The following is an 11,421-nucleotide window of genomic DNA, read 5'->3' as shown; positions in this document are numbered from 1 at the left end:
ATGGATTTTTTTTCACATTCTGTCTCTCACAGTTGAAGTGTACCTCTGGTGCAAATTACTGACCTCTGTCATCATTTTAAGTGGGGGAACTTGGACAATCGGTGGCTGACTAAATACTTTTTTGCCTCACTGTATAATGAGCACTTCGGGGCATTTAGTGGAGCAGAACAATGGAAATCCTACTGTTCTCACTCTCTTTCATTAAAAGTGGTATTAGTTCAGGATATAGAACTATGCTATCATACATTCAGATGATAGCATAAAGTGATTGTTACTATTTGATTAAGCTTCTGCTTTGCCCTAGCTAAATTGTGTAAATAAAATATCCTGCATCAGGTCACAAGATTTGGAAATTCCCATTTAAAATGTTTTTGAAACAGAAAAGCACAATTTTTTTCCTGGCCACTTTTTTTTTTAAACCAGCCAAATTACAGAGTGCACAAATCATAGAAGAGAGCTGCCAATAATAAGTGTGGCCGACAAATTGTACTTGTTCCACATGGCTACTCAGGAAAATATTTGAGAGCCCGGCAAATGTCCTTATACAGGCTTGATCTAGCTTCTGCATTACCTGTTGGGGAAGATCCTTTGGAATCAATTTAGAGCCTTTGGGTTGATTCTGGCAGATCCAACATCTTCAAAACAGCAATCTTTCATGTTTGGACGTGAATAACTTCAACAGCAATTTGGTGCGTTCTAGCTGGTGTAGCTTAGTCACCACACTGAGAAATAAAGCTCCCCATTTCTGCCATTCAACCCCCAGTGATGGTAATCTAAAAGAAAAACAAAAGTCGATCTATTTTTTGCCTTTAAAAAAATAAATAAATAAATAAATAAATAAATAAATAAATAAATAAATTTGTTTTCAAGAGTTTTTTTTTTTTAATTAAAATAAGTAAACCAGCAGAAACCATCATCTTTAGCTAAATAAGACGTTGTGGAACTTGCATAAAAATCATTTTACACACATTTGTCCAGTGACCTGCAAAATAAGCATTTGAAGGACTGCCGCTAACTTCAAGGATCTTTTTGTATGTTCATGGATGGAGTTGATTCGGTCTGAACTCCATCTCTAACACCATACTAGTTATTTGGACATTTCGATGTAAGAGATGAAGGCAATCTCTTCGTGAGATTTACATTTTTACATGTTTAAATACTGCATTTTAATCCGCTTTAAATCTCTATATTTGAAACAGCCAATCCCTCCCAACCTTGCCCACAGGCCTGTACCAATGGCCATGAATTATTCATGTGGGTTAAAGAACCTTCATTTAATTTCCAATCATTTTCATCTGTTTGCATGGCTTGTAATGAGATGCTAAGATGCCTGAACTCCCTGAGACAGGGAGAGAAGGAAAACAGACAAAGGGACAGAGTAGCACTTAGGATTGCATAATCAGTCCAGAGATAAGGACCTATCTCCATCAACCAGCAAACTCTAGTGTTTCTGCTTTTCTCTTTATTGATGTGCATCTTCATTTCTCTCAGTCTTTTGTCTTTAAATCAAGAACAGAAGAGAGCACTGGGAAAGGCGAATGAGAAAAGTAAAGGACTGATGCTCATATAGTGCTTTTCTACACTAACTGAGAAGTGACTGCAGGTTCAGTATCTTGCCCAAGAATAATTTGCCATGGAAACTTGAGCAGCCAGCGATCAAACCACTAACTTTCCAGTTAGCAGAGGACCTCCTCTACCTCTTGAACCATAACAGGGCAAAAGAGTACAGCTTTTTTCTAGACAATGTACAACTCAACACAAATCATGGCACATGTGAATAATTATAATTATACTGCAGATTGATGGCTTGAACAGAGAGCTCGGGACCGTTTTGGGCTGGAGTCCCCAGCCCTACGTCAGGTGGTGGAGGTATGTGGTGGGGTGTGGTCTCTCTCCAAGCGTAAAGTCTGTTTTCTGTCACCGCAAAACAAGCCTGCTGCTCAAGCACACGGTGCTTTTCTGTAGGTGCACTGTAACATCAGGACATGAGATAAAACCTTCATTCTAACCTGCACTGTGTTCAGCAGACGAGTTGGCAAAATATAACATTAGAAGTCAATGTCAGAAAATAATATTAAAATGCATTATTTCCATAACAATGCTGCAGTCGTTCAATTTAGCTTTATTTATACAGCGCCAAATCACAACAACAGTCGCCTCAAGGCGCTTTATATTGTAAGGTAGGTCCTACAATAATACATACAGAGAAAAATGCCCCTATGAGCAGCACTTTGGTGACAGTGGGAAGGAAAAACTCCCTTTTAACAGGAAGAAACAGTGAAATGCAAAAATATGCAATTTCATAGGTAAAGCTTATTCTAATCAACAAAAGAAAAGAAAATCTATGTCGTAATATGATTAGCACAGTGACGAAAAAGGGTGCAGTAAATTATAGCTCTCCTCTCAATACTGACTCTCCTGATGGTTAATAGCATAATTCATTTACCCTTTTAACCCTCTGGTTATGTGCACTCCCACCCCCTGACTGTACTGTTCCAGTCACAAGTAACCAGTTGGTTTTAACAGCTCTTAAATCAACATAAAAAACATTTTTCACCACCAAATTCAGTTTAGTGGGTGAGTCAATGGGTCGTTCAGTGGGCCATTCAGGGGGTCAGAGGCCAAAGGGGGCGTTATGGGGTGGATTCCCATTCATTTCCTATGGAGGTCTCTTCTGACCGGGAACACCACAGATGTAACAAAGTTGTTTAAAACACTCGAAATTCAGCAAAAAGAGGTGCTCATCACTTTATGTGTTATATGTAAAGCTACAGTGGGCCTGGGGACAGACACAGACCTGCACTGATTTTTAGAGCAGTCCTGTTATAACAATGCAAGTTAAATGAGTCAAATTGCATCCAAACAGGTGCATCTATAGGTCAGCAAAACCCAAGTGCAAGCGACAAGTGACATTTCCTTAGGGTGAGAAATTAACAGCTGAATAAAAAGCTGGTTGCAGAGGACAAAAGCAGTTCATCTGTTCTCTCACTGCAGGGCATGTTTCACCTCTCATCTGGCAGACTTGAGAGACCTCCCCTCCTTGTTCTGTGATAGACTCTAATTGACAATAAATGGCCACTCAGTTCACTCAGGGAAGCCTTTGATAAGCTTGGACGACTGGCTGCTTAAGTAGCTTTTTAAGTCAAGCTCTCCATGAGAGACTGAATATAGCTCGGTTTCTCTGCTCACAGCCGAACACAGGGTGTGACAGTGTCAGCAGGACTGAGGAAGAAATCAAAGCTCATCGACTGTGTGCTCAAACATGTCACAAGAAACAAATGTCCAGCTGAAGGTCAGACGGTTACACAGCTCCACAGTTTGTAAATCACAACCACTCAAATGCAACTACAGTGCACCTTTTGGACTTTTTGCATTTTTCTTAAAGCACTGTTGATTGGTTTCTTTATATTTTAACAAGAAAAACATTGCATTTTTTTGTACATGGATCTCTTATTGGAGGATTCCAGTAACACTGAGCTTCACAGGTGGTCCTGCTTCATTAGAGCAAGGATAAAAGAGCTAAGCTTTTGATCCCCTTTACAGTCTGTAGTTGCCACTTTTCAACATGAAGAGAAAGGCAGAGACACAAAGTAGGCTGAATAACATGAAATGGACAGTAAGAGAGATCTATTAACCCCTGGTATTAAACTTTGGAAACAGAACTGTTGTTCCGTGTTTTTCTCACCATTAAATTTGTATTTTATTTAACTTACATGTCATTTCTAAGCAGAAAGTGTAAACACACTGCTCAAAAATAAAGAATAATGGTTGATATATACACTGATATGAACTGGGTGAAGTTTATTTGATTTAATTACCAACCTACAGATAACTACTCAATTCAAAGGCACCCTGAAAAGCAATGTGAAAAAATGATGTGCCAGGTTAGTCCATTCAGCCAAAAGTTGGTTGCAGCAACTCACAACAGTATTTATTAATTTATTAACAGTATTTCACAACAGATGTAATATTATCTACAGCTACTCTTAGTACCATTGATGTTAAGTTAGACTCTTTTTCTCCAATTGATCTTTCTGAGTTAACTTCAATAATTACTTCCTCCAAACCATCAACGTGTCTTTTAGACCCCATTCCTACAAAACTGCTCAAAGAAGTCCTGCCATTAATTAATTCTTCGATCTTAAATATGATCAACCTATCTCTAATGATCGGCTATGTACCACAGGCCTTCAAGCTGGCTGTAGTTAAACCTTTACTCAAAAAGCATCTCTAGACCCAGCAGTCTTAGCTAATTATAGGCCAATCTCCAACCTTCTTTTATATCAAACATCCTTGAAAGAGTAGTTGTCAAACAGCTAACAGATCATCTGCAGAGGTTTATTTGAAGAGTTTCAGTCAGGTTTCAGAGCACAGCACAGAAACAGCTTTAGTGAAGGTTACAAATGATCTTCTTATGGCCTCTGACAGTGGACTCATCTCCTCTTAGTTTTGATGGTGCTGAGCCAAAGGTTGTGTTCAGGTAACCATCCTGTCAGTGTTTTATCCTCCTCCCTGTACACAGTTCCCGTACAGGCAGGAGTGACTGTAGTGTGATTAGTTTATTCAGTGATTGGGGGGAGCTCGTGCTGAGGGTCAGGGAGGAGGAGCAGGCAGTGCCCATTTCAACTGCCTGAGGCCACTAGGACAAATAATCCCTGATCCAGGCACACAGATAGGGATAGGGATAAACCAGTCTTAATGAGCATCTCAACCCGTACTCCAGGAATGATGTTACTGAACACTGTCGTCTGTAATCTATGAACAGCATCCTGATAGCTTTCAGGTTGCTCGAGGTGACAGAATGCTGTGGCAGTGCGGTCCTCTGGACATCTGCGTGCCCTGCAGGCGACCTGGACGCTGATGAGTGTCCAGGTTCTGTGGGAGTCAGGCCTTTATGCACTGGATATGCCTCTCGAAGCATCTCATGACTGCTGACATTAAGGCAACAGGATTGTAGTTGTTGAAACACTTTGGGGCAGATAACTTTGCCACAAGAGTGATGGTTGCTGTCTTCAGGCAACCTCATTGTGACAGTGAGGTTGAAACTCCTGGTCAGGCACAAAGTACTTTATCAAGTACTCTATGTGGGCCAGGAGTTTTCCTGATGTTCACAGCTTTCACCACCTATCTCACCGGGTGTTCCTGGAAGACAAGAGCAGCGCTGGTGGAATCAGGAGGCAGCTCAGCTGTGTCCGGGCTCTTCAGCAAGAGAAGTTAAAGCACTTTTAGTATTACTATCTACTCGGATCGGCTCGACGTGGCACAACTCACCTCGTTTTCCATTACAATTGAATTACAGAAACAGTATGATGCAACACGAATGCCACAACAAAGGTGGACATCGAGCCACAATATGGCTGCTGCCCGGTCTGTGACTCTGTGTCACCACGGCGTTGTGTTTTATAGCCACTTCCCTCATTACCGGGTTTCAAAACACATTTTCACATTTTCAGATTCGCCTCGGATCACTTGGAACCCGGGCGAGCAGATACAAAAAAAGTACCAGCTACTATATCCTAATGGAAAACGCTGAGAACTATGGCACGCCGACCCGAGTAGGTACTAATGGAAAAGGGGCGTAATTCTTCTGCCAGCGTGGTGTCAGCGGGGTGGTGACGGGTGTGGACCCTCTGTAGTTGGTGATGGTCTGTAGTCCCTCCCACTACAGAGCATCCCTAACCCTTCCAGTTTCGTTTTGTGAGCCTCTTTTGCACCCTTGATGGCTCCCCACTGCTCTGCCCTTGCTACACTGTATTGAGCTTTGTCCCCTGACTTGCAGGCTGAGTTCCATTTCGTCATCGGAGGTCATTCAAGGTTTTTGGTTTGTATTGACCCGAGTACTTTTGTCCACTGTTACATTGTCAGTGCTGCTCTGTCTCTGTGTACTCCTGAAGGTCATGATGAAAATGCTCCACTCACTGCTGTCTAAGAAATCTTACAGTCAGAAGAGAACTCCCTCAGGACAGGTTTTAATGTCTTTAATGGGAGGTTTGGATCTTTTCCTGATACCTGCACATGTATGCTGGTATCAGAAGTATTGATAAGTGATCTGACAGTTTCAGATTAGAGAGGGGTAGAGTCCTGAAGACTTGCTTAAATACAGTGATCTCATTTATTCGTCCTTCTGATGAAGCACTGTATGTACTGTACAAAGTTAGGGAGTACAGACTGAAGACAAGCCTTGTTGAAGTCCCCAAAAAGCTCCCTCAGGATGGGCCTGCAGCTGTTTGTGTATTATATTGTACAGCTGGAAGAGCACCGTGTTAACATTAACATCAGGTTCACTGCAGTGATGATCACTCTGGGCATGTAGAAGGGTCTGCACATGCATTTCCCAGTCCAGGAAGCATGAGTGTGATCCTACTGTTCATGCACCTCTTTGTCATGATGTGGTCAGCTAGCTGAGCAGCCAAGTCCAGAGAGAGTGTAGCATAGCTCCACAGTTAGTAGCTTCAGTCTGTCAATTCTGTGAGATCGACCTCGCGTTGGTAAGGAAGACGCTCAGAAGTGAAAGGAGCTGTTTCCATAGTCGTGCTATTAGGCTTCCTCTGAGAGACACAGCAAACCTTCAGGAAATGACACATTTTCAAGTGCAAACCTCTGTGGGGTACGGTGTACATTTTAGGACATCGTCAGGTATCAGACAAAAAATTGTCAGGTGTCAGTTGTCAAAAAAAAAATTGTCAGGTATCAGACAAAAAAATGTCAGGTGTCAGACAAAAAAATGTCAGGTGTCAGTTGTCAAAAAAAAAAAAAAGTCAGGTATCAGAAAAAAAGTTGTCAGGTGTCAGAAAAAAAGTTGTCAGGTATCAGAAAACAAATTGTCAGGTGTCAGAAAAAAAGTTGTCAGGTATCAGAAAACAAATTGTCAGGTGTCAGAAAAAAAATTGTCAGGTGTCAGAAAAAAAAAGTCAGGTATCAGAAAAAAAGTTGTCAGGTGTCAGTTGTCAAAAAAAAATTTGTCAGGTATCAGAACACAAGGTACCAGAGAGAAAATCTTCCTGCAGGTGGCGCTGTTGTCATGTCCCACCCGAATTGATTTCCAAATACGTCATCAACGTGTGACCGTGGGAGAGCGTAAGGTCATTGACCTCACCGGAGTTTTACCGTGTGTCACTACCCGATCCGTACCGGAAACCCGATCGGTACCCCGCATGCGCGAAAGGTCTCTACTTCCGGTCGTAGCGTTTTACGATAGTTATGGGTCAGAGTATCTGTTAAGATGTTAAGAATAACAAGTATATCTTAAAATGTTTGCAATAATGAAGCATTTCAGTACAATGTAGACAAAAACGAAAAATAAAAAGAAAGTTACGGATCAGGACTCTCCGATCCTTACTGCGCATGTGTAAAGTCTGACCGTACAAATCGGGTCTACCCGATCCGTACCGCGCATGTGCAGATGTTTTCTTCTTCTTCTGTTCGTTTAATGGCAGTTTACTCCCCAGTGTACGAGGATACCGCCACCTGCTGACCGAGCGAATAAACCCTATTATAAACTGAATTAGTCGTCATTACAAACGTGTGTTAAATCTGATTTAGCGATAGTCGAGTGTGTTTATGCTTGTCTGTGAGGAGAGGATTGTTGGAATAGTGATGATGATGTGCGCTATCACTGTCAATTGTCAGTAAACACTTCATCTGGCTGATGAATCTACACGTGAGATATTACAAAGTCTGCATTATTAACTCTGTAATTAGGCGCCATTCTTCTTATTTTACGGCGCTGTTGCTCAATCGGGGGACCTCTCTGTTGAGGAGAAAAGCATGAATTTCTTTGTATACGGATTATCCATTGTTTAAATGTCCCGGGCAGTCGAAAAGGAGGCAGAGCTGTTGAGAAATGCTAGGAGCTAACTGGGCGCTAACCGTATCATTCAAATATATTGAATGTCGCAATGTTGGCAAAGAGAGGAAGTGACGTAAGATTTGCGCATGCGGGGTACCGATCGGGTTTCCGGTACGGATCGGGTAGTGACACACGGTAAAACTCCGGTGAGGTCAATGACCTTACGCTCTCCCACGGTCACACGTTGATGACGTATTTGGAAATCAATTCGGGTGGGACATGACAACAGCGCCACCTGCAGGAAGATTTTCTCTCTGGTACCTTGTGTTCTGATACCTGACAAATTTTTTTTTGACAACTGACACCTGACAACTTTTTTTCTGACACCTGACAATTTTTTTTCTGACACCTGACAATTTTTTTTCTGACACCTGACAATTTTTTTTCTGACACCTGACAATTTTTTTTCTGACACCTGACAATTTTTTTTCTGACACCTGACAATTTTTACCTGACTTTTTTTTTTTTTTGACAACTGACACCTGACAATTTTTTTTCTGACACCTGACAATTTTTTTTCTGATACCTGACTTTTTTTTTTTTTGACAACTGACACCTGACAATTTTTTTTCTGATACCTGACTTTTTTTTTTTTGACAACTGACACCTGACATTTTTTTTCTGACACCTGACAATTTTTTTTCTGACACCTGACAATTTTTTTTCTGATACCTGATTTTTTTTTTCTGACACCTGACAACTTTTTTTCTGATACCTGACTTTTTTTTTTTTGACAACTGACACCTGACAGTTTTTTTTCTGACACCTGACAATTTTTTTTCTGACACCTGACAGTTTTTTTTCTGACACCTGACAATTTTTTTTCTGACACCTGACAATTTTTTTTCTGACAACTGACACCTGACAATTTTTTGTCTGATACCTGACGATGTCCTAAAATGTACACCGTAGTGGGGTCCATGTATCACCTCAGTGGTGACACTGATCCAAAACAAATGCTTGTTGCCCCTCTAAGTGTTGTTAATTTAATTAACACCAAAGAACCAAACCAAACAACCCCTCTGCTACTTAACTCACGTCATGCTATACTAAATATATTTAAAAATGTTACATTAATTTTTTGAGCAGTGTATTTGAAGAAATATGTTTGTGTTGCAACAAATGTAACTGTAACAGTCTCTGTCTTTCAGTGGTAATGGTTCTGTCGACACTATAAAGTACAGAGGTTTAAACTGTGGTTCACACCTACCCAATCCACACAGGTCTGAACTGCTTTTTTCAAGCAAATAATCTAAATTGAAACTGCACCAATTTGATGGACCTTAAGACCATCAAAAATCCCAAAGGGACTTTTGAGATTTTTCACTGCTTCTGACAGAGGAATTCACTCAAAAACAAAGAAAATCCCACCAAAAAACTGATCAGATGGATCAGACCAGATGCCTAATAAGGCTCAGCCAGTGACAGGAAGGAAAGAGGGCGAAAAAAGGTAGAGTTTATTATCTGTTCTGAGGTCGTCATTCACTCAGCTTTAACCCCACTCTGGGTTCTTTGCTAGCTTATCGTTAGCTTGCTGTCTGTGCAGGTGCTAGCAAAGAGCTAAAGTTCTGTTAGCAGTATAATGCAGATGTTTCTGTCCTGGGTGCAGTCTGCAAATTACCACTGCACTCTCGTCCTTTTGTGCAATAAAAATAAAAGTATCGTCCATGTGTGGCACCGTTTTCCTCCGAAGCTACACAAACCCTGCTCATTGTAGCACAAATGTGAAAGCAGCAGACTAACAATTCAAAGGAATTTGAACATGTCAACTTAAAAAAAAAACAGTGTCATGATTAAAGTCACCTTATAAACATGAAACAAGGTCTGTATGCAGTGAACAATACAAACACTGGTCACTGTGCCCCACTGATCTGGATTCATTTGCAACGTTGTCATTTAACCCATTTGTCTGGATCATGTCTAGTAGTGGGTAATAGATTACAGAAAGTAATCTTTGAGGTATTTTAGACATGGGCTCGTGACATAGTTTGTCCAGCAGAGTGTGCCCTACTCCACTGTTTAAACTTTAAGCACTGACTGAACATTTAACTGTGATTTACAGTGTATGCACAAGTATTCACAGAGCTTCACTTGTTCCAAAATGGACTGAATTCATTAATACCAATAATGAATAAGTGAAAAGGTTTGGTTAAGATTCTTGCAAATTGTTTTGATTTTCTGTTTCTGAAACTTTAAAACCAAATCCTGTTCCTGTCAGAATATTTGTTTCCTGGTTGTGAACATGATTCTTACAAGTCTTTGAAATCAAAGGACAATAAATGACAATTCAAACAGACACACATCAAAACCTTCTTTCATTTTAACCCCCAGAAAGTCATTTTATTATTCTAAAAAGCCTGCAGGGTTACATTAAAGCCCAACCCTAATCTTGCCATGGGTTCAAGCTCAGAGGATTAAAAACATTACATAGTATTTTCTCTGCATCTCTGGACAGACAAAATTAGAAAATAGTCTTAAATAGGTACTGAAAACCACTTTTCCAAAACAGTGATGATGATGATGTCCCTGAATAGTTAAATATGCCTTCTTTAGTTTGTCGAGGAACAAGTTGTCAAAATTATTGTTACTGTTTCACAAACAGGAGAAAGAAGTGTGATGAGAACAGTGGGCAGCTGTGGTAACATGTAACAGTGGGCAGCTGTGGTAACATGTAACAGTGGCCAGCTGTGGTAACATGTAACAGTGGGCAGCTGTGGTAACATGTAAACAGTGGGCAGCTGTGGTAACATGTAACAGTGGGCAGCTGTGGTAACATGTAACAGTGGCAGCTGTGTCATGATAACAGTGGCCAGCTGTGGTAACATGTAACAGTGGGCAGCTGTGGTAACATGTAACAGTGGGCAGCTGTGGTAACATGTAACAGTGGGCAGCTGTGGTAACATGTAACAGTGGGCAGCTGTGGTAACATGTAACAGTGGGCAGTCTGGTTCACCTTCAGCTCATCACCAACAACAACAACATTTCACCCATCCCAATTCTAAAGAAACAAAGTGGTTCTCTACCTTTGACTTGAGGTGCCAGTATTCGTCTGTGCCATTTTCCACGTGTCTGAAAGCTGTGAGATAGTCGTAGCTGATGACTGCTGTCTGCAGACGAACAAACAAATGACATGAAGAGATTTTCAACTGCAAAGTGGAAGAATAGTTATTAACCTTCTGAGGTCTAAGTCATCGTATGTGCTAACCCTACATTGTATTGTGGTAGGAGGAGAATGCTGTGAATAACTCTGTGAATGGGAATCAGAACATTCTTGCTTCTGTATGATTTTACATAGTTTAACAGTTTAACATCCAAAAACTAACTAAGACATGTTCACAACTTAAGACAATAGTCAATATAAACATGCATTTTCCTGTCTTCATTCTATTCTATTTTTTTTGTGGTGTAGAACTTTTATGTGTTAAACAGTCAATAAAATCAAGTGGACACCTTTGATGAAGCTCCTGATGATCTAGCCTCTTACTTCTTGTTTTTTTATTTACTCTTTAGTTTTGTGTGAATCTGCACGCTCCATCTGCCTGTCACTTTGCTGCTAGAACACCTGAGTTTCC

General features: G+C 40.7%; 1 protein-coding gene across 6 annotated transcripts in view; it reads right to left on the bottom strand.

Annotated features, from left to right (window-relative positions):
• Positions 1-11,421, bottom strand: part of adck1 (aarF domain containing kinase 1) — a 94,503-nt gene that overhangs the window by 77,183 nt on the left and 5,899 nt on the right. For 5 of the 6 annotated variants that reach the window (XM_042227255.1, XM_005938689.2, XM_005938687.2 and 2 more), the window contains one exon: positions 10,873-10,956. In XM_042227255.1, the coding sequence (XP_042083189.1) occupies positions 10,873-10,956 (84 nt within the window). Of the gene's footprint in view, positions 1-571; positions 774-10,872; positions 10,957-11,421 lie in introns of all 6 variants that reach the window. The other variant, XM_042227257.1, reaches the window with a different exon arrangement.

The sequence above is a fragment of the Haplochromis burtoni genome, unplaced genomic scaffold (assembly GCF_018398535.1).
Source record: "Haplochromis burtoni strain Fernald_Lab_line unplaced genomic scaffold, NCSU_Asbu1 Contig_251, whole genome shotgun sequence".
NCBI lineage: Eukaryota > Metazoa > Chordata > Actinopteri > Cichliformes > Cichlidae > Haplochromis > Haplochromis burtoni.
Note: the sequence above shows the minus strand (reverse complement) of the source record. Positions and strands in the feature narration are given on the sequence as shown.